At 40.4% G+C, this 24,516-nt stretch overlaps 1 protein-coding gene across 2 annotated transcripts in view; it reads right to left on the bottom strand.

The window, feature by feature from the left end:
• Window positions 1–24,516, bottom strand: part of KCNQ5 (potassium voltage-gated channel subfamily Q member 5) — a 515,927-nt gene that overhangs the window by 144,806 nt on the left and 346,605 nt on the right. For both annotated transcript variants that reach the window (XM_074947984.1, XM_074947985.1), the window contains exon 2: window positions 1,540–1,630. In XM_074947984.1, coding sequence (XP_074804085.1) covers window positions 1,540–1,630 — 91 coding nt within the window. The remainder of the gene's footprint in view (window positions 1–1,539; window positions 1,631–24,516) is intronic.

The following is a 24,516-nucleotide window of genomic DNA, read 5'->3' as shown; positions in this document are numbered from 1 at the left end:
AGGCCATAGAACTTTCTCAAAATGATGCTTGTTTAAGATAGGATATTTTTCTAAAAGATATGGTCTGTCTTGATTTAAAAATTGCCAGTAATGGAGAATCTACCACAACCCTTGATAAGTTGTTCCAATAGTTAATTACCCTCACTGTGAAAAATGTGCGCCTTATTTCCAGTCTGAATTTGTCTAGCATCTGCTTCCAACCACTAAATCTTGTTATATGTTTAACTGCTAGTTTGAAGAGCACTTTATGAATTATATGCTCCCCTGTAGGTTCTCACAGACTGTGATCAAGTCATCCCCTTAACCCTCTCTTTGTTAAGTGAAATAGATTTTGCTCTGTGTGTCTGTTTTCTAATCCTTTCATCATTCTTGTGGCTCTTCGCTGAACCCTCTCCAGTTTTATCAATATTCTTCTTGAACTGTGGACAGCAGAACTGAACCCAACATTCCAGCAGCGGTCACACTAGTGCCAAATACAGAGATAAAATAACCTCTCTACTTTTACAACAGGGTCACCTGTTTATGCATCCAATACACATATTAGACCTTTTGGCCATAGCATTGCACTGGGAGCCCAAGTTCAGCTGATTATCCACCATCACCCCCAAATCTTTTTCAAAATCATTGCTTTCCAGGATAGAGTCTCCCACCTTGTAAATGACAGATTTCAGAGTAACAGCCGTGTTAGTCTGTATTCGCAAAAAGAAAAGGAGTACTTGTGGCACCTTAGAGACTAACCAATTTATTTGAGCATAAGCTTTCGTGAGCTACATCCGATGAAGTGAGCTGTAGCTCACGAAAGCTTATGCTCAAATAAATTGGTTAGTCTCTAAGGTGCCACAAGTACTCCTTTTCTTTTCACCTTGTAAATGTGGCCTACAATCTTTGTCTGTAGATGTATAACTTTACATTTGGACATATTAAAACATTATTTGCTTGCACCAGTTTACCAATCATAATAACGTTAAGCAGTTTTCTAGATTAAATTCACTATACTTAAATCACAAGCTAAAGGAAACAAGAGGAAAATATAGTAGAAAAGCACTTAACGAGAAAGTCATGAAGCTACTCTACCCTACCCTACCATTAAAAAGTCAGTATTTACCAACAGTTAACACATTGGTTAACACACTGGTATCTAAAGTACCAAAATTATTTCCTGTTTAAGTATAAAGAAAGATTGTAGTAGCTCACTATCTCTTGTCACATACTGACTTTCAGTGACAAGAGCAGTATCAAAGGTCTTTCATGCTTTATCAGCCAAGCTGCAAAAGAACTATTAGTGAAGTATGGCAAGTCTCAAGAGGAGAAAAAAGATACAATCAAGTGTTTGTTAACACTTCCTTACGTAGAATAAGTCCCAAGGGAAACAGTGATCCTGTCAGGTTTTTGTTTATGATGGGCCTATTTTGATTCTTTCACCTTGTTGATGAAAAAAAATTTTAAAGCATAAATTACCTATCTCTGTTTAAAGTGAGATAGAGTTTAACATACTTAATGTGGCTGTGAAATTGTCTTGTATTCATAAATTTGACTTACCAGAATGAAGAGGCAACGAGAGGAAAGTTTTGCATGCTCAGGAATGGTAGAAAACACTGACAAAATCAAGCAACCAAATACAAGAAGAAAACTGAAAAAGAAAAGAATATTAAAGAATTAAGAACAGTGAATAAATATGTCCATCAATTCTGCATTTCACAAATAGGAGCATTTAATAAAATGGCACTATATTATGTTAAGTAACAAAGGAATTTTGGTAGAATTATATACAGTATTTATAAATTTACAAGTTTCTAAACAGAAGTATAAATAAAGGGTAATAGAATTAAAGGAAATAACACAAGAATCTTTCTCCATGAGATGCATGAGCTATCTCTTGGTGCTCCAATCTGGGAAATATATCAATTCTAAACTAGTGTCTAATGCTGGGTGATATTTTTTTGAACAAAATGTTTTTTAATGGGAAACCCCCCCACAGATTTGGGTTGCTCAAAATATTTTTAAAATGTGGGTTGAATTTGCCAAATTGTTCTGGTCGAAAAAAGTAATTCTGAAAAAGTCAAACATTTTGTTTCACCATCTTTGAACCTGAATATTTCCACTTTGATTCCAAATGACTTTTTGTTTCAAATTTTACTTCCATTTTATTTTTATTTTTTGTAAGGTAAAAAACCACTCCCAAAAGAAACCAAACATTTTGTTTGTTTGACCAAAACATTTTTTTCCAGTTCAGCCACTGTCTCAAAAAAAAAAATCATTTATTCACACAGCTCTACTAGTCTTAGGGGTTTTGAAGAACAACCATCAATTAGGCTTTTCCATAATCTGAAAGATCCCTTGATGTTTGCCACAAGACTTCTCCAGTGCCACCTAAGGTAGGTCAAAGACAGCAAAGTCACAGACTCTGTGTCTCACTGCCATGTATGGCAATTGGGCACATCCCCTGCTGCTATGACTGTAAGGTGTCATTTTGAAAATTATCACATTTTGAAAAGAGAAAATAAAACCTGATGCAAAATCCTCACTAAGTATTTTTCCAGTCAAAGAAAGGAAAGATCTATCTCGGCCACAAGCTGACTATTCAAGTTAGAGCTGAGTATTCACAGACCAAGATTCAAGGAAGGAAACTATTACATTTAATAGTATAACAAAATGATGGCAAAATTGCAGGGGAAATTTGGATTGCCATTTCCAAGACATGGATTTCTAGAGGACAAATAGGCAGCCTCTGCTTACTGCACATTATGAGATTTTGAAGAGCAGTGTATTCTGAGATTTTTTTTATTGCAGATGACACAGATAAATGTAGAGTATATGTTTGAGTTATATGTCATATAAAATTAATGTATAAGAAGCTAATTATATATTACATCTGAGCTAGTATGATCTTAATGATGCAGACAACTCTCTACAAAATGTATCCAAAGTATAACAATAAGATGACTTTCTATAAACTGGTTGACTCACAAAAATAATTTGCTATATTTTTCTTTGCAATTGGCATTTTTAAGCAAAATGTTGTATTAGTATTTCTATAATGAAATTTTGTATTGCATTTTAAGTAGATATTGAATAAGAGTCAAATTCTGAAGTCCTTACTATGTTAATACTCAGACCCTATTCCATAAGAATCTCCATGGAGTTTTTCCTGAATAAGGTCTGATTATTAACAGAGTAAGAACTTCAGGCTTTGGCTCTGTATAAGCAGAATAAATAACATAACTATGATTCATGGAGAGACAAGGTGGGTGAGGTAATATCTTTCATTGGACCAACTTCTCTGAGTGAGAGAGACAACAGAAGTTGGTCCAATAAAAGATATTACCTCACCCACCTTATCTCTCTAATACCCTGGGACGGACACAGCTACAACTACATTGCATATGACCGATGGAGTTCTGTTGGATGCTCTGGGTACGTAATAAACCAGAAGAATAAAGTTCAAGTAGTTTGTGTAGCCCCACAGTAGAATTTATAGGGTCAGATTCTCCCTCCAAGCAGTGTAATCAGGAATAACGTCATTGAAATCTTCCAGACATCTGTCTGTATAGATGTTTATATGGCATTGGCTATCATCTCTGTTGTATCTGCTCATCAGTTGAGTTACACTCACTGCATAAACCTCATGTGAGTGAGTGGAGAATCAAGTTCACAGCCTCCGCTTCAAAATTTGCCTAACTGTACATCTACGAATATGCCCTGGCTGTTGCTTTCTACATTTCTGTATTGTTTTTACTTCCCTTCCCTTCCCCTTGTTGGAACTGCACTTCTCCTTCACTTTGTTACAGTCTGTTACTGCTGCCCTCAGCTCCCCCTTCCTGTTGTCAACTTTCCACCTTTATTTTCCTCTTGTGGTCTACCTCTCCATTTCTGTGTACATCTCCTCTTCTTAATGTTTGTTCATCACCAGAGCAGCCTTTGCTCCTTCTCTAGTGGCCTGGCCTTGGCTACTGATGCAGCTGTTGCTGGAGCAACTTTCCCCTTTTACTCTGATGACAGTTACTAGATATTTGGCAAGCAACAGGCTAAACTGTAGCTGTGAATTAGGAGTATTTTTCCACTATGCTTAGCACTGTAGTCCCCGTGTTATTCTATATTCACATATACTGAACATGTAATTTTCTGATCTTTTGCTGCAAATGGATGATTGTGACTTTTTGTTGTATTAAATGTTTTCGTTTAAAGCAACAGACCTCAAGTACAGATGCAATTCTAGAACATGATCCAAATGCAATACTGTAAAGACCTTTAGGACATTACTTTCTTAAATGACCAGTTTCCACTTTGTGTATTGTATGATTTTAAGCCTATCAGTTAAAACAAGGGAATCTAGATGAGCTACCAGATTGACAGGACTAGAAACACAAGCCCTCTCTTTATACTCAGAACTAGTTCAGCACTGGTAAAAACATCAGTACAGTGTTCTGCAGACTGACCAATGTACCAGGGCCCAGCTGCCTCCCAAGCACCTCTTCATGGCCAGGGACGGCTCTGCTGCACCCTGCCTCAGTTTCCCCTTAGCCTCCTCAATAACTCATAAAAACCTTTCACAGGTCCAACAAAAACAGCCCTTCTTGGGGTCTGGTTTATTAAAATAAAGTTCAAAATAATTCACGCTGTCCTCAAAGTCCCAAAATAATTCAAGCAGCCTCTTCTACTTAGAGTCTGGCTCCGAGACATCAGCAGGCAAAACCTCCCCTCTGCTGCTCCCCTGTTGTTTCAGGGTCCCATAAAGAGCCCTGCCCCACTTCTTGCAAGCTTCTTACTATGGGTTTTTGTATCTACAGCTTTTTCTGGCTTCCAGGCCCAAAGTTTTCCCCCTGATCATGGGTCTCCTGAAGGAGCCTTTTGCTCATTGCAGCTCTCTCAGCCTCTGCCAAAGTTTCCTCCCTCTATTTCCAGTTCCCTTCTGGCTCTTTATAGAGACCAGCAGCTCTCTATCAGGCCCCCTGTAGAGGCTGTTGGTGAGGCACAGATGGGCTGGAACAGTTCCCTCTTAAAGGGCCCAGTCCACCCTGTGACACCCAGCTTACGTGTTTTAATTTGTGATATCAATGAGAACGCATAGATAGTGCAAGGCACGGACAAATCAGTTACTCAAGCTGTAGCGCAAGGAAGATGTAATGATCATATACAGTTAAGGAAATTCTTGCATATTCCCAGGTGTGTTCCATAAAACATACGGTACATGAAAGGATTAGCATTGGCCCCAGGGACCTCTGCCAGGAATGATGAGGAAATTTATTCTCTGTGATCCTTACTTTGCTACTAAGAGTGCTAATTAGGCTGGTATTTTTTGTTTATGTGAACACCTGTTCTCTAAGGGCTTGTTTACATGGTGCAGCAATGTGCTCTGTAGGGATGTGATTTCTAAAGCGCACTAATGTGCTCTGCACTAATTGGTCCACGTTAACCTTGCTGGAGCACCCTAAAAGTTCCCTAATGCACTTTATCATAGTGCTGTTTGAAACAGTGCTTGAAGCACACCCATCAATGCACAACATGCTAGTGCACTTTAGGAATCACACTCCTGTGCAGCTCACTACCCCATCACATGGACAAGCCCTAAAAATGCATCAAGACAACAGCTCACTTCATACAACCATAAACTGGCTACAGCCACTGCAGCCATAATTTAAAATGACAGACATTTGGGCATTACGCATACTAGCGCTTATACTGTTTTGCTAAGTGATCATCCTCAATACTATCGATATCCCACTCTTCTGTGAACATTTGTCAATCACATTGTACTACAGCACGCTGAAAAAGGACCCTGCATATGGATGCAGGGTTTCTTTGCTGACTCATCCTGTTGTCAGGTGCTTTAACCCTGCGTGAAGATGCAGTGCAATTAATACTGAGTTATACAGGCAGGAAGATTCAGTCAGTTCCCCCAGGCCATGAGGGGGCTTAAAGCCTCTCTCAGGGGCAGAGAGAAACAGGGCCTGGGACAGAGGATGTTCTACTAGGAAAATGAGTGAACAACCAAGCTTAGCAGATAGCTGAGGTTTATATATTTTTTTAAATTGTTGTTTGAGTTACAAATAAAGCCAAACCCAAGGAAGAAAGTACATGTTTGTTTGGACTCTAGAGAGAATAGGCACAGGTATGCGCCTTTTTTGGACTATACAAGACATACTGGCATTCTAAAGTAATAGAGATGAAGGATATAAACCATAACGTCACACTGCATCTTTTCATATTGAAAATTGTTTTTAATTAACCACTTCACTGCTCTTCTGCTACACTGTGTCCTGTGTTTACTGATATTAAGAAAACCTGGTGTTCACGCATGATACATGCTGGAATTGTTTTCATATTTGTTAATCAAATCTGAGGAAACACCTTTTTATAGCATTTAATACACTCAATGAAAACAAATTCTACTCTGAAGATCAATTCCAGGAGGAACCTGCACATAAACTCTTTTCCGAAGTATAGAAAAAGCAAATATTTGAGAGGCAATAGAATTTTATGACATGCAGAAGGGCAAACTAGCCCATTTCACACACTCAGCCAGCAGGCAGTTTTCCAGCCACCACACAAAACCCCCAAACCAATAACAGATATATATTTCAACCTTCAGAGAGTGACGTTCAAGAGGCAAAAATCCACCACATGCCCTTCTTGCTGTCTTTATTTAGATAAATGTCCCATTGATATCAATGGAAGTTTTGCCTGAGTAAGCATATCAATGTGAACCCACTGTAATTACAGCCTGCAGCTGACAAGACTATTCTTTGAGCTGCGGAAGCACTGGCTCTCTTTGCTAATGTCTACACTTAAAAGCTGCAGCGGCTTCTCCTGTTGTAGGTACCTCCCCAAGAGGCGGTAGCTATGTTGACAAGAGAAGCCCTCCCATTGACATAGCGTGATCTACACCAGGTGTTAGTTAGGTCAGTATAACTGTGTCTCTCAGGGGAATGCATTTTCTACAACTCTGAGAGATGTAGTAATATAAGTTGCTTACACTAAGCCTAAGACATGTCAGGGAAGGCAAAATAAAATGGACTGAGGACTTATGGTAACAGGATGTGATCTCCCTCTGCGGGCTCCGAGAGGGAGTTTGTGTGCAGGAGGGGGCTCAGGGCTTGGGCAGGGGCTTGGGGTGCAGGAGAGGACTCAGGGTGCAGGCTCCGGTGGACACTTATCTCAGGCAGCTCCCAGAAGCGGCCGGCATGTCTGGCTCCTACGCGGAGGCGTGGCCAGGAGGCTCTCTGTGCTGTCTGCATCCACAGGCGCTGCCTCCGCAGCTCCCATTGGACATGGTTCCTGGCTAATGGGAGCTGCGGAGCCAGCACTTGGGGTAGCGGCAGCACATGGAGCCCCAGTGGCCCCTGCGCCTAGGAGCCAGACATGCTGGCTGCTTCCAGGAGCCGTGCGGAGCCAGGGCAGGCAGGGAGCCTGCCTTATCCCCACTGTACTGCAGACTGGACTTTTATCAGCCCGGTCAGCAGTGCTGACCGGAGCCACCAGATTCCCTTTTTGACCAAGCATTCTGGTCGAAAACTGGACATCTGGCAACCCAGTCTTTGCTCCTGACTCAGCTGTGCACTGCGCTGTCTGTGTGGCTGACTTGCTACCAGGCTAATGTCCCTACATTTCCTGTGCCACTGGTGTCCACTAAACAGTCCCTCCAGGGAACCTGGGTCCTCTGACTCCAGTTCCACTGACCACGATACATTACCTAGGTGAAACTTAGACAGAACATCCGATGAAGTCTTTGCAGTGTTCCCAACAACAGGAAATGGCAAAAGAGCAGCTTTAAGGCCAGGTAAGGTAGAAGTATTCAGAACACTGCAATAATCAGAATGTATAAGAACTTGTTTTCATTTACTATGCATTGATATACCCCATTTTTACATTGATGGATTAATGGATCTGCATGAGGACTTGCACAATCATCTTGTACACCTTATATGATGAAAAAGGAACTTTCAAATGCCAGTATTTGAATTGTGTTCTGAAATACATGGAGCTGGAATAGAGAGGTTAGTCTAGAGAATGCTATTGCAGGTGCAGGACAGACAGACCAAAATGCACTGTAATTATTTCAGCCTCTAGTGGTTCAATCTGAACCATATATTGATTCAAGCTGAAGGAAACAGATGGTCTAGTCTCTCATGCATTTACTTTCAGACAGTAAAACATATGCCTTAGGCAGCAAGTTACCATAAAATTATTCAGCCACAGCTATAGTGTTGTATTTTATCAAAAGCAGCAACTTCCATTTTGTTTCAGCAGAATAAGTCTTGATGTAGACCCTTTCATTTTATTTCCTTTCTTCTGAAAGTACATACTAAATGGAAAAAGGGCCAACTTATGAAAGATAACAGAATCTCAAACGTGTTCATATTTGTTCAAGCCACCTCTCAAACTTTTTGTGTTGGCTAATTAGGAACCAGTAATTCGGCATTTATCTAATTTTCAACAGAGCTCTCTACTTTATCTTGACATTTTACTGGTGGTTTGTAAATCCAACCATGCTCAACTTAAAAATATGCTTAAAACATTAGCCAGGTATCATCACCATATAAATGAAATAGGTACTCAGTGTAGACCCTTAAAAGCTAATTTGCTACATAATTTAGTACTAAAATTAAAATAATCAGAAAATAAAACATCTGTAAACAGCTTTACTACCTCTTTTGTAAATAATAAAAATATATCTGTTAAAGTGACATAATTAGATAATTAGATCACCAAAGTTATATTAAATTATTATTCAGGGTCTAATATAAACCCTATAAAAGTGGGGATACTCAGAATCATGGTTGTAACTATCTTTAAATCACTCTATTTTCTTAGGTGGTGCCGCATATTGTATGTGGTATGCAAGATGAACAAAAGTTTCAAAACTCCAGCAATTCTTAGTTTAACAAAGTGTTAAATTCTGGTCTCAGTTACATTAGTATAAATTCAGAGCTAATTCCATTGTTCAGAGAATACACAAAAGTAATTTAGAGCAGAGTTTGAACCAGTGGATTGAAGAATGGAGTTTTGGCCCGAATTCTGAATGTCCTTTCTTTGAGGGTTTAAATGAGACCTTAAATTACCACCTGTAAATATATATATTTTAATTCCCTCTATCTTTGTAATATGTATTCAGTACCCAACTAGCCAGGAACCTATTAGTTATTAGATACATTCTGTATATGATTCAGATTTTTAAATGTGGATACCTAGGACCTGATCCTGCAAAGTGCTGAGCTGAGGGCCTCCAATACCTGCTTCTACCAAAGTCAACAAAGGGTGCTGAGCGCTTCCAAAGAGGGGCTCAGCATCTTGCAGGAATTGACCTCCAAATGGTACTTTTAAAATATGGTTTGGTATTTGTTGGATGCACAAAACCCACACTTTCTGGCATCTGATGGATAACTACACATCTACATACCTTTTTAGTTACACAATAACTAATTTAGTGCATGCATATGTGGGTTTTGTTACACATGCAAATGGTATAATAGCAGATCAGACAACAATGTTTGAATATATGGCCCTATGAGTTTGCCACACCCAACCCAGCTCCAATTATCACCTCATACACAGAGGTAACATGATGTAGTGAGGGATAAGCAAGACAACAGTAAGCGAAGATAAAGGCTGCACAGTTACTTAGCAAGGGCTCTGTTGAATGATGCACTCAAGATTGTGAGACTATTATTTTGGGGACTGGCTGGGAGACGGCATTACCAAATGGATATTCTAAATGGCTAATTTTATGTAGTTGTTGCTGCTGAACTTGATATTATGGGTCTAAAGTAGACATGGAACTGTCTTATTGGGGCATAAGGAAAATGCTCAGATAAATGCTTTTAGTTTTAATGCATTGTGTTGTTTTCAAATCAAAAGTAACTCGTGTCCAAGATATCAAATGGATGGGCAGCCTCTAAGCTCAAGAATATTTTATAATTCCTTCTCAATCTGCTTTGTTGTAACCTAACAATCACTTTTTGAAATACTGGGAAAAAATGTAGGGCTACTGGGAGACAGTAAAGCAAAGGTGATACAATCAATCATAATGGAATTCATGAAGCCTAAATCTCTATCTCCTGTGGTACACAACCAGCCATTCATTCTCCTTGAGCAAATAACCCATAGAAAGCACCATATCCTCACTGCACGCCACAATGGAAAGAATATCCTTAAAAGTTAATTTATTAAAGATCCGTCTGGACTAGATGAAAAAAACGTAAGCAGAGAAAACAAACTAATTTGCAGCCTCTGACGTGTCATGGACTAGAACAATACACTCTTTCTGAAAAACTCATGAAAAGAAGCTTAGTAAGTGATCACCGTATCAAGTAGCTTGAAAAATATGAGGATGTTGGACAACCAGCAGATGCAAGAAAATCAGCTTTAAATCATACATGGAGATCTTGGTGTCTACAATTCTGAAATTAAACATATAGGATGATCTCCCTCCACAATGAATGAGCATATCAGGATGCCTTTCACACAGCGAATAAAAACACTGGAAGGAAGGAAGTCATTAATATGTTTTGTTTTTTTTCATTTGACCATTGGGTTTGGGACTGATGCCCACAAGAAGGTGGCAGCAGGGGGAATTTTAGTTTATGGCTTTAGTATATTGTGATGCTGAGAATAAGAAAGAAGAGCATTTTCAGGGCTAGAGCAGCAGATCATTTGTCAGAACAAATATCCCAGAGAACATGCCAGGTGAAGAGTAAGAGATGGACAGACATGCAAATAGAACAGTGGGGAAGACATGGCTAAAATACAAATATTTGACCCCTAGTTTGATAAGCCAGTATCAGCAGAAAGTTCAACAGCTTTAATTTCTATATGATTTAAGGAAGTTACTTTTCATAAGGAATTCCATTTCTTTTCTGGCCTGAAATATCTCATTTTATATAGTCACAGGAGTGTGCACGCAAGCACAGACACAAGCATACACCCCCTCACATGCACACCATTAAACTCCCCCAACTGGCTTATGTATAGGAAAAATAATGCTCTCAGGCTGGGAGCCAAATTAGATCCTGGAGCAAATGTACACAGTCAACGTAGGGATGACGGGAGAATCTTAACAGTACCAGTGAGTCCCACTGCACTTTGTAATATCACTGACTAGTAAATTCCCTGAAGTCAGTTGAAAGAATGTCTCAAATAATGATATGGAATAACAAGCTCCAGGATATTCAGAAATAACTGAAAGTGAAAACATCAACTAGCACAGACCTGGGAGTGGGGAAATATTTACCCAGGTCCTATGGTATCTCCCTTAAAAAGTAATCTTTTCAATTTTTCTTTAAAAGAGATAATGCAACTGCTGACATGGTGGAAAATAATACAGTTTAACAGTTTTGATAATGCAAGCCATGTGGATTAAATTTTCCATCATTTATAGTTTCAATGTGACTTGTTTATGCAAGAAAATGAGATATGACAAAGGTTATGATAATTTGTTAAAATTGTTTGACAAGAGTTGTGTAGAGCATAAGCGCTCTCCCATAGAAAAAGGCTCATAAATTTGTCCTGTAAACTTTCATTTAAAATGACTTGCTCTTTAACCTTTTCTAGGACTATAAGAGTGTAAAACATTAAGGACCTGATTCTGCACACCCTCTCAGTATGGAAAGCCTACTGAGCTTGTGCATGGAAGGTCTATAGGATGGGGCTCTTAACTCTCTTAAAATGTGAAAATACATATACTAGGGCACTCAAAATGGTTTTTGTGTGTGTTACGAAAAAAATAAAATTGTGACAAACCCCTATTTTAGAAGCTTGGTTTTCTGGTTAATTAACTGTAAACTTTTGTAGAAACACAGAACTTTTGAGAATATTAAACTTCTGCCAAAAAACGAGGTTTTGCTGCCGATTGAACTCATCACCATAAACTGATTTGAAAAGTTGTTTTTGTTTTGTTAGGCTCTGATATACAATTTTATTCAGACAATATTTCCTTGTTAATTTATATATTGTACATTCACTGCTCTAAACATCAGAACAGAACAGAACAACAATTCACATGATATGAAAGGGTTTAAATTAGCAGTGACACAAATGTTTGTAGACCTAAATCGATCTTCTTTGTTATATTTTTAGTGAGAAAATGAACAGTCAGTGTCTGCCAACTGACTGTGTTCCAGGATTATCTTATTGTATTTGGCCTACAGAGGGAAAGCAGTAAAGTGGCTAAAGCAGGAGAGCTCGTGAGACACCAAGTAAAGTGTTTGTGTTATTGGCAGCAGATTTCATAATCTGGTTCACTACAGAGAGAAAATAAAGCACCAAGATAAATTTCTCCGGGGAACAGTAAGCGCAAACACCATTCTCTGTCAAACATGTACAATAGCTAAAAGAAACCCCGCTGGAATTAGCCTTTAATGGCATATGTTGCACATGTCCAAGTGTTTAACAAAACAATGAGAGAGCGTTTAAAGATTTCTTTGGATTGAGTCAAATGGTTTCATTTGAAACTGTTGTTTACAATCATCCCATTAGGATGCACTTGTTTGGAAGTGTGTGTTTTTCCTCCAGACTGTAGCTGCTTTCAAAAAGCCTAGTAAGAACAGGGGTGTTGTAATTTTTACATACTAGAATCAATGTCCATTTTCATTAGGAACCAGGTTTGATGGAACTCCATGTAACTTTGCACCCACTCCCTCCTAAAATCTATGGAAACTGCCATATGTTTCACTGTACCACACCCAAAGAGGTGAACATGCAGGCCAACATTTTCAAATGGGAGTTCCTAAAGTTAGGTACCAAAATCTATATTTAGCCTTGGTCTCCAAGGTGACGTGTGGGAGCTCAGTTCAAAAGGAAACCTCTGTTCTGTCTTTAAGGCTACGTAAGTGACAAAATATGGATTTAGGTATCTAAATTTAACTACCCAAGTTTGGAAATGTTGGCCTCAGTTCATTCACTAAAATGATTAGACACCTTTGGGTATGGCTGCCTAGACAGCTAACTCACTTTTAAAGTCCATAGGGATTTTTTCTTGCCTGGTGCTGCACCACTGTACCTTTTACCCCAGCCTCTCAGTGAGTAATTTTAATAGCCCTTATTGAGACATTTTTTGTGGAATGATTTTTCCATTTTCAGCTAACTCTACTAATGTTGTCCCTCAGCCTACTGTGAGGAGAAACAGATTAAAAAACATGTACATTTTTAATAGTTCATTCTAATTGTTTTTGTATACTACAAAACATAAAAAGTAGATTGTCAGCTAAATTCACTTCTAGCTCAGAATGTCATACTTTACAATTTAATATGGAAATATGATCATGTTCCCTGTGACATTCTGGGGTGCAATTCAGAATAGTGAGGGGTTGTGTCACCGCCTGCCCTATAACCCTGGGTGTCTCACAATGCTTCGCTGCTGTAGGTCCCAACCTGGGCTGCTCCCAACCAGCCTTCCAGCATGCAGGTCACACCCTGAAAGTCTGTGTGTTAGACAGCCCTGATTCAGCCGCTCTGAACCCCGCAGCCACTCTACAGCCCCACTCTGGCTTCCAGCTCTATCTGTCTTCCCTCCACCCGTAGCCATTTCCACTCCAGCCTCCACAGCTCTGGATTTCTCACCATTGCCACTGTCTCTGCTGGATCGTCTGAGGAACCATCTGCTTGATCTCCTGCATGTGCCCCATAGGAGAAAGAGGGACCTCTTCTGGCCCCTAGGTTTGGAGCAGGTGCCCCATCCTGCCTCATGGCATATGTGGACAACATGGCCACTAGCTCCAATTGCTTATGATCAGCTGCTGACAGACAACACTGTACTCACAGCTCTTCTAAATGCTGCTTCATGAGCTCAGCAACTGCTTCTTTGCTCCTCCTACCTTTTCTGCTTCTTACTCATTTGTACACTTTCTTTTCTTCTCTTTCCCTTGCTCAAAATAAACAAACAGAAAATAATCAAACTATAACCTTTCTTTGACTGTTCTCAGCCTTTGCACTTGAGAATCACTTAAAACTATTTCGCCAGTGCTTAGAGGGTAAACCTCCATTAAAATAGCAAACTGTGTGTAAATCCTGCATAACGACACCACAGTCATGTTCTGGTCAGTTGGGGGTGCAGTCCAGCCCTGTGAGGGGCTGTGCCTATCCTCTAACCTTGGGAGCCTCACAATGCTTTGCTGTTGTAGCTCCCACCCTGGTTCACACACACGTAAGAGCTAGGGATACGTGCTAGAATTATAACTAAATACCTGTCGCATACATACATCATGCAAGAATATTAATGATCAGTGTGTTGTTATTTTTCAAAGGCATATTTTGTACAAAGATTATTACAGTAGTGTGTAGGGTGCGAATACCAGGGTGCATAGTGTCACAGTAACTATCATTGACAATTGTAAGCTTAAGGAGAAGAAACAAGAAGGGACTGAGGAACAATCACACTCACATTGATAATACATTATATTCATCAGAAGAGACAAAGGATTCTCTTCTATGTAATTATAAATCAAAACCTGACTCCAGTGAAGTTATTGGGAGTTTTGCCACTGACTTCATGGAGCCAGGATTTCACCATATGTCTCTATTACCCCCATCCCATGATCCAGCAATGGCAGAGGGCCAAGCGGAGGTACTGAGACAGTGGTAGCTGTGCAGAGTCAGAAAAGATGTTGACCTAGATGAGACTTTTGGAGTGTCTCCCACTCAGCATGAATGGACACTGGAGGACCCTGAGTAGGCCGTGGAGGACCATGACATGTGGCTACTCGGTAGGAGACACAGGTACATCTACTCCTTGTCTGTGAGATGTTTGGTGCCCTGAGTTGGTGTTTCAGGTGGCCAGGATGCTCGTGGCTGTGGATGGAGTCAAAGCAGACACCTCTTTTGCAACATTTCCAGTATTTGGCTTCTCCGATAGACCTACTACTAGCCCTAGGATTGAGGACCCCTTTTCCCTCCGCTGTCTATAGGGATGCAGCAGACTCTCGGTATCAGTTAAGGAGGGGTCAGAGGTCTTTATTACACACAAATCCCCATCCAGGTTTGAAGCACTATCAAGCTAGGATATTTCAAGTCTGAGCTGAAATGGTGCAACAAAACCCTGTCAAAACTAGTACATTTCAATTTTGTTTTTAACTTAATTTAACTTAAGACAAGGAAGCCAACTGTATTGAAAACTGATTTTAAAAACCTGGTTCCTAGAGGAATCCTCATATGCTGAGTTTCTGCTTGGGGCAAAACACAACTACTTTTGTGCTTTCTCCCATACTGCCCCACATGCTTGGGAGAAAACCTACCTCATTATCCTCTTTCAAATTCCTCCTTAAATCTCTCTCCTGCCATGATGCCTACTAAAAATTTGACAACTGTTAGGCCACCCATGTGCTGAGATCACAGCCTCTCAGTATTGACCAATATTGTCCCATTGTGTCCCTGTATTCCCTCACCTATATCTCCCTGTCATCTCTTGTCTTATACTTAGATTGTAAGTTCCATGGGGTAGGGACCACTTTTTTGTTCTGTTGTTCTGTGTTTGCCTAGCACAACTGGGTCCTGGTCCATGGCTAGGACTTCTAGGAGTTACAATAATTAATAATAATTAAGACAACATAAGATTCAGTGGGAAATACAGCCTAGTACAGGGATTCCACTTCATTGTTTTAACTGAACAGTGTAACTTTAGTAACATATCTGAATACTAAGTAACAAATTTAACCAAACATTTTAGGACTTGTAACCAGAGTGTAACTGGTTTTAAGTTGTGTATTGTACATCACTTTGCTTTATCCTGGTAAATGATTGCTGTAGCAGTGGTGGTATAAAACTGATACAACAATCACATTTAAAGTGACAAACACCAGTTAATCTGTGAACTTTATGCTGCTTTTACACTACAACTTTACTAGGAAAGGAACAATCCATTGTCTTTTGAGTATATTAAAATACAGAATCCTATTTTTAAAATACTCTGCTCTGGAGAATGAGGATATAGGTGAAATTTTGTCCCGAACAAAACAATGTACATTGATTAATTATTTAAAAAATGTAAAGACAATAGCGTTTTTTAAAAGGCCAATACACTTTACAGCCCCACCATTCCTTGCTGCAGCAGCAGGATCAATCTAAGCAGCCACAAAATTCAAGGATTGAAACTGGCCAGAATAAAGGCATAGTCTTTATAGAAGGATAAATGGTTAATGAAAATTTCTCTATTGTACCAGGATGCCTGTCTTCTTTCTCTAGCTTTATTTTTCTCATTTTAACAAATAGTCAAGTTCCAATCCTTGCTGCAAAATTACTACTGAGTAAATAGAAGTTTGGCCTGTGTTGGGAGTATTGAATTTGTCCATTAATGTTGCCAGTGCAAGGAAACTCTTGTTCTTAATTTGCATGAGTTCTCCACTAATTCTCTGATAGCAAAGATGGATATAAATGGAATACAGAATAATTTTCCAATATACTAAATTATTAGTATTAAAAATCCAATGTCACACAGTCACTCAAGGTGTTTGGTTCTATTCCACAGCAGTAGTCTTGTCTTTTAGGAATCTAAATTGATTTTCTGCTGATTGAAATGTATAACCCCATCTATTGATGTTATACAGTGGCACTCACTTAAGAAGCTGTTATGGCAGAAGAATTTCAGACAGCAGAAGGAAACAACTGCATCAAGTTCAATAGCATTATAGACTGTGCTCTCTGAATGGGTATGTATCTATGGGAAAAATTTACACCGGCTGAAGATCTGCCCCTACCGATATAGGCCTTGATCCAGCAGAACACATAAGCATGGGTTTAAAGCAGGGCCGGCCCTCAACATTTTGGCACCTGAGGCGGGGAGCTCAAATGACGCCCCCATGCCCCCTCACTTGGGCCAAAACTTTGAAAGGTCTCAATTCTGCCTTCTTCCTGTTCTACTCCTCTCATGGTACTGCTCTGCTACCTACCCCAGTAAAGGAGAACTAACAACTTAAAATGCCTTGTTCAATAATTTTAAGTAACACTTAACTTTCAAATGCCTGAACAGCAAATGTAACTTTTCTTGTCTCCATACTAAACACTGGCATTTTTATCTGTTTGAATAATCAAAGTGGTGCTTTCCGTGCCTTCTTGGTTGCAAAGATTTGAACTGCTTCCTGCTGACTGTCCACAATCTGGGCCAGCTCATGGTCTATTGAGATGGTTGCAAGGCCGACCAGCCTCTCCTGTGTCATTGTGGAGTGTAGATGTGTTTTTATTAACTTCAGCTTGGAGAAGCTGCGTTCTCCACTGGCAGCTGATACAGGAAGTGTTAGAAGTATGCGCAGAGCAACAAAAGCATTTGGAAAGAGGGTGGTCATCTTATTTGTGCACATATCCTCCAGAACAGCCTTTGGAGTTGATCCTGCTGAAATGTATCTTGAAAGGGCTTTTGGTTCATCACCTAAATCACTTGCATCAATATCGCGCATGTCATCCTGTGTCAACACTGTCTCCAGTGCCCTGCATTGCTGGTGTAGGTCTTCTTCAGGTATAATGAGGAGTTTTGGAATATCATACAACATCCCAGATATATGGCTGTGTTCCTTGAGCTGCATGAAACGTTCTTGAACTGACTGTATTGCACAATCTAGCACCTGGTTAAAGAATTCAACTTTGAATTGTTGTTTGGGGTCTCTTATGGGATTATCCCGTGCCTCATAATCAAAATGTCTTCTTCTTTGGTGACTCTTGTATTCTTGAATGGGTGGGAAAATAGCTTCAGTGTGAAGTTCCTCTGCCAACTTCTGTACACTCTTCAGAACATTTTGAAATCCCTCATCTGACCGGTAAGACTGTAGGTATGACTTTGCTTTGTCCACTTGTTCCATTGCTCCAGATATATCAAGGTCAACACCTTGGAATCTCTTGCTTACAGCATTTATTTCAAACAGTATGTCATGCCACAACACTAAGCCACACTGAAATTTGAAGTTATGTATGTTTCTGGTGATTCCATTTCCCTCTGCCACTGTTCTCCCATGAACAGTTCCTGTTATAGCATTATCCTCCATAATGGCAACTATGGCATCATCTATCTTCCCAATTTGGTGTTTGATAGGCTTTATCGCCTCCACTCGACTGTCCCATCGTGTGGCACTCAGTGGGTTCAGTGTCAGAGAGGATGTTCCCAGATGTTGCTTCAAAATTTGCCATCGATGAGTTGGTGCAGAGAAAAATACATAGATGCTTAGAATTACATTAAAAAATTCAGCAGCCTCACTAGAAGCTGATGCTGCATCACTGACCACCAAGTTCAGTGAATGAGAACTACATGGGACAAAAAAAGCTCGAGGGTTTAACTCTCGGATCCGTGTCTGCACTCCTCTGTTCTTTCCTCTCATGTTGGCACCATTATCGTAGCCCTGACTTCTCACGTCAGCTATCGCAATTCCCGGATCTTCCAGCTTTTTAAGAAGCACATTTGTCATACCAGCTCCTGTAGTATCATCAATGTCAATAAATTCTAGAAAATGCTCTCTGACAGTCACCATTGCAGGGACATTTTCACTAGGTTCTGTTGTTGTTACAAAACGCACCATTAAAGTAATTTGTTCCTTATGGCTGATGTCAGGTGTGCAGTCCAGAATAACATAGTAATATCTTGCTGACTTCAGAGCTGCCACAATCTTCTGTTTGACTTTTGTTGCCAGTAACTATATGATCTCATTTTGAATTGTTTTTCCAAGGTAGTGGTTTGTGTACATTTCTTGGGTGGTGACGCTTCTTAGATGCTCCTGGAGTACAGCATCAAACTCAGCCATCAGTTCCAGAATTTTAAGGAAGTTTCCATTGTTTGGCAAATACAGCTGATCTGAAGTGCCACGCAGTGCTAGGTTTTGCGTAGCAAGCATTCTCACAATGACAATGAGCCTTTTCAGAACATTTTGCCAGTAAAGAGACTCTGATGCAATCTTCTCTTGATGCTGATCATCTATGGTGGCCTTTAACCTTACTTTCATCTCAAGCTCTTTCCACCTATGGAATGCTCTCTGGTGATTTGCTGCTTTCTCATGGCATGCCAGATTTTTCCAATCCTTTGTTCCTGTACAACCCAGTGTGGCTGGAACATTAGAATGGAAGAGTTTGCAACAAAAACAGGATGCAGCATTCTGGGTTTTTGAGTACATAAGCCATGGCTTCTCTACTTTCTCACCATTGCGGATTTCAAGCCAGTAATGTGTTGGATGGAAACTTCTATTTTCATTGTCTTTGGGGAACATGAAGTTTTTCACTTGCTGTGGCCCATGCAGTACAAGGAAGTCCCTCAGGCTATTGCTCAAGTGGGTCCAAAGTCCTGGATCATCTAGACTTAAGGAACTAAACTCAGCAGCAGCTGTTTCTTGCGCCTCCACCACACTCTGATCTACACTTTTCTTCAGGAATGTGCATGGTTACATCCATTTGAGATGGAGATAGGGATGCTGCAGTAGCTGCCAGGTCACCTGCACTCTGACTAACTGGAAGATCAGGCACCTCCTCACCACTCACATCCTCACTGGGGCTGGAAGTCTCATGGGCCCGGAAGGCTCACCGTGAACATTTGTGTCTATGTATCTCAGGAGAGCTCCTTTCTGCTTAAATAGAAAAGCTTCCTTTGCTTGCTTGCTTTTTCTGAATGCTGCCCCAGAGGGGCGTTTTCTTCTTTCACTCATGACTGCTGTTCTGTGCCAGCTATAGTGGCTCTCAACACTCAGTTGAAGGGGACAAATAAGCACGCTGGGAGCAGGGCCTGAGTGAGGGAAGATATCAGCATCTTAAGGGCTTAACTGGCTCCTACTACTGCAGTTGACTGCCTGTTCTCCTCAAGTAGGTTCAGGGAAGCAGCAGGAAACAGGAAGCTCCCTGAGAAGCTGGTGTTAATCATTCCAGGCTCCTGGGGGTGCCAGAGAGGTACATAAGAGGCTCCTCCTCCTCTCTCTCCCTGCAGCTCCTGCTGCTTTCTGTTATTCCCTCTCACCTTTTCTCCTGCCTGCCTGTTTTGTCTCTTGTGCCCGCCTTCCTCCAGCACAGCACTCCACCATCTCTGTGCATCTAGAGCAGAGAAAATACATATGCGCCAGCAGCAGACACAGTTTTCTACACTCTGGGTCCTAGTGGTGCCCCCCACCACACTCTGGCATCTGAGGCAGCCGCCTCAGTTCGCCTCATAGTAAGGCCAGCCCTGGCTTAAAGTCATGTACATGCTTAAGTACTCTGCTGTATGGGGGACTTTATAACATACTCAGTCACCATGGCATCTAACCTTGCCCTACAGTAAACATGCCCATTCTGTTGATAGTGTCATTAAGATATCTTTATTTTTTAAAACACACTAAGTGATAAGACAGATGTGCTCATCACAACAGTATGGTGGGTCCATGCCTAGCTGGCTGACAGAAAAGGCATTGTTAACCCTTTAAGGGCTCCCTGTGCAACTGATAGCAGAGGGGGAAGGAGGAGGAAAATGTCCCCGGATGGAGTGGGTAGGAGCAGGAAGCGGCTGGAACAGGTCAGTGGAGAAGGGCACTGCCCATTCTGCTGACCAGAAGAGTTGGAAGGAATTTATACCATGTGCAGCCCCAGAGAAGCCCTCTTTTACCTGGTTTGGGCTGGCAGCACCCACCCACCCAATCTGAAAAAGGACCGAATTTCCTTATGACCTGCCATAGGCATTATGCTAGTTGTCCTTTGTCCCCTTGGGGTCTGGGAAGGAATTTTCCCCTCACTGTCTGATTGCCCGAGGTGGGATGGGTTTCGGACCCAGTGGGGTACGGCAGGGGTTAGGTTCTAACCTCACAACTTAGTATGTAAAACTCATGGCAGATTTCCAGAGCAGGTACTCGTTTGGAAGGGATACAGTTGTCAGATAAATGGACTGGAAAAGGATTTAAAGGAAAGTATTCCATAAAGAAGCTGAGGAAGGGGGTGTCAGGGCTCCTATGTGGGGAGCTGACCTCCTTCCTTTTATTGCCCTCTTAACCCTCATACTAGGAGAGGGTGTTGGGGGCCCAGCAACAGCATGGCTGAGACAGGTTGAGTATTAGGTAAAAATGATGAGGACTGCACTCTAAAATGTATAGATAGGCAATCCTAGATACATTACGTGACTGAAGTTGTGGCGTAATTTAAACCACATCCCTCTCTTTCTTCCGGTGTAGCAGGACATGTTCTATTTTGTCACTGCTGCAGGGAGCAGCCACAAGAGTGTAACCTGTATGGGCTTTTCAGAAAACGTTACTTTCTTTACCCTTTATGTTCATTAGCCAATTGTCATTGTTCATTCAGGAACAGACTTCACCTTCAGCCTCATTCTCCAGAGCACAGAGTTATAAAAAGACTATTCTATATTTCAATACACTGTAATGAGTTTCTATTTCCCAGGGTCTTGGGAAGGGGGCTAAGATTTGTGCTGTAGGTCAGTTTTTTTTGCTGGGGGGAGCTGTTGGTGTTAGCTACTATTTTCAGGTGATTTGTGTTTCCTAATGCAAACCAATGGTGCTTAGACTGTTAGGTAGCATCTCTGGTAAAATCCTAGCCTAGTGGATAGGCACGGGACTGGAACCCGGATCTGGTTCTATCAGGGGCCTGGTGAGTGACCTTGGGCAAATCACTTTGCCACTCTGTGCCTCAGTTTCCCCATCTGTAAAAAGGGAATAATGATACTTACCTCCATTCTAAAACATTTGGAGAATGAGTGATGACAGGTGTTATAAGAGCTAGATATTTATCATTGCAAAAGTTAAGGGGACTTTCAGCATTCATTAGGAGCAGGATTTTACCCCTTTTTGAACATTTTTATCAATGCATAGAAGTTAGTTATACCAAACAGAATCAGTGCATGACAAGCAGATCAGTATTATACCTTCTCTTCTTTCAATTTAATATTACTTGTGGTAAAAACAGAATAGAAGGAAGACAGCTAGGAAGTGAGACAAAAGGTCCTATTCTCTGGAATAGGTGTTATATTGCTTTTTCCATTATATAAAACTATCCAGGTGAGCTTAACAACTTTGTAAAGAAGTATTCACCACCCCCATCATCTGAATGTGTGAGCAAAATACAGAACAATTTAAGTGTCCTCAAGCTTCAAAATGATTATGGAAAATGTCTGACAAAAACCCCACAATGTTGAGATATTTTAGGGCCCTTCGTTTTCAGTTTTTATTGTATTTAATTTTCCCCAGGAATTTATCAGTGTTTATAATTACAAAAACAAAAACAGGTGAAAATCAGTGCAAAAAACTATTATTAATTTTTCTGGGCTAATATCTGGGCTTATTTTGGTGGATGGAAAGACAGGGGGAGAAGTATTCAGTAGATTAATGCTTTGAATTCCATTAATCAATGTGATTTGCTGCAGAACTAACAGAGAACTCAAAACACAATGCCACCTCTGAGTTTAAGAAAACAATATATCTCTAAGTCCCAAATAAAACTTTTCATTTGAATAAACAGTTTACTGTTGTAACTCTAGAACTATTAGCCTATAAATATTTACATTTAATAATTGGGCCACACCATTTGCAGCACATACACTCAACTTCATCCTTTTCTCCTGTTTCTCTTTTTTTTAAACTTTCGATTACTTCCTTGTGTTCTGGAACGTATTCTGATACAGGTTTTTGTTTTCTTCCCATTTTAGTGTGTCAGATCTTTAAACTGTTATTTGCTAACAGCTTGAAATATGTACGTGGTAGGCATGAGGTTCATCAGTACGTTCAGATGCTCAGACACTTCAGAGTTTGTGTGCGTGCCTATTTATTGTGTGTATCTTCTAGATTTATACATCACCATACTTCAACAGGCAGCTTTGCATATACACACAGACTAACGTATTATCATAATACATATATATCATGCCATGTATTGTGTTTTCCTAATAAAACAATGGTTTTTTTATATATATTTGAATGATGCAAAAGTAGGGTGAAAATCAGAAAAAACTGAATAATACTTTTTGTAATACCCGGGAATTTTTTGGTAAAAATCAGTTTAAACTGAAAATGAAGGGGCTTAAATATTTTACAGCACTCATTTTCCACAGTGAGTCATCCCCCCGCCACTCCCTGTTCAAAACTGCTCTCAAGCAGCCTGTAGAATCAGCAGTGTTCATAAAACCCATCTACAGAAATGCTCAGTTTTTCAGGGACTTTCATTTCAAAATCTACGCAATTTGGGGGGGATACATTAATGTTCTTCCTGATTTTCTTCTACATTAGCCAATATAATCTAAAGTCCTGCCAGCATGCAATTGTGAAACGTTAATAAGCACAACCTCAAATATCTGTGTACTTGTTGCAGGTTGCAATGTAGGACTGTAGCATCTTTTCTTTACACAGCAGGGACTGCCTGTCAGGGATAAACTGCATGTTTATTTCCCCCCCCCCTCCTGTTCCTCAAAAAGAACAGGAGGACTTGTGGCACCTTAGAGACTAACCAATTTATTTGAGCATAAGTTTTCGTGAGCTACAGCTCACTTCATCGGATGCATCTCATGAAGTGAGCTGTAGCTCACGAAAGCTTATGCTCAGATAAATTGGTTAGTCTCTAAGGTGCCACAAGTACTCCTGTTCTTTTTGCGAACACAGACTAACACGGCTACTACTCAATGTTTGTGAGGAAGTTGTTGGATCATATTAAAGAAGTTCTGTATTAAAATCACAAATGAGTTTGATTCCCCATAGTTTAAATTCCAGGGTATCAATAATTAAGAGGTCTCTTGGTTTTTGGTACTGTTTTGGTACCTCTCTGTGTGAAACTTGCAAGCTGCTAATTGTGTTAGCACATTCTAAGACAGAGTCTGTTCTCAAAGCAATTCTTTGTAACAACAACTACTCGCACAGAGAGAGACTCAAAGCAATACTCTGTAACAACAGAAACAGCACCCAGAGACTCCGCGCCCTTTTGTTGTATTCATCTCGCTTTGTTAACAATTGTGATTAAAATAGAGATAGAGGATGTATGTGGATGGATGCTTGGTGTGGATAATAACTGAATGCTCAGGGAGGTGCCAGCCTAAGAATCCAGTGTCCATTGGCTGAAGAAGGCATCAAGTGGAAATAACCAGAGGACCCCTGGAGGGCAGAGTGGAATCCACCCAACAGCCTCAAGAATGGGAGAACCAAAGAACAAGATAACATCTGGTAGCACGGAGCTGTCAGGAATGTGCTATCTGCTGATTGATTCAGCAACAGCATGATGAAGCAATTCCCATAGACTGGCATAGGAAGAAATTCCTATAAAAATGGACTCTAGAAACTGAGAACTTTGGGGTCTGATTCTGCAAACCAACTTCCAGGAGCATCAGATGAGCATCTGACAAGGCCCTGCTCCCTCCTCATGTCCAGGCCACCTGGCCAGTGGCTTGGCATGAGCAACTCTAAGGCTGGTATCTATGATAACAACCTTGCAGAACCTGTGTGTGTGTGTTTGTATGAATGAATGTGTAAATAAATATGAGATTGAATGGAATGTTACAGCTATAACTAACTGCTTACTATGATTCTTTCTGTATTCACAATAAATGTGGTATTTTGCCTTTTCCCCTTTAATAAGATCCTGCTGCTTTTTATTTTATTGGTATAACAT

Source organism: Natator depressus, chromosome 3 (genome assembly GCF_965152275.1).
Source record: "Natator depressus isolate rNatDep1 chromosome 3, rNatDep2.hap1, whole genome shotgun sequence".
Classification (NCBI taxonomy): domain Eukaryota; kingdom Metazoa; phylum Chordata; order Testudines; family Cheloniidae; genus Natator; species Natator depressus.
Note: the sequence above shows the minus strand (reverse complement) of the source record. Positions and strands in the feature narration are given on the sequence as shown.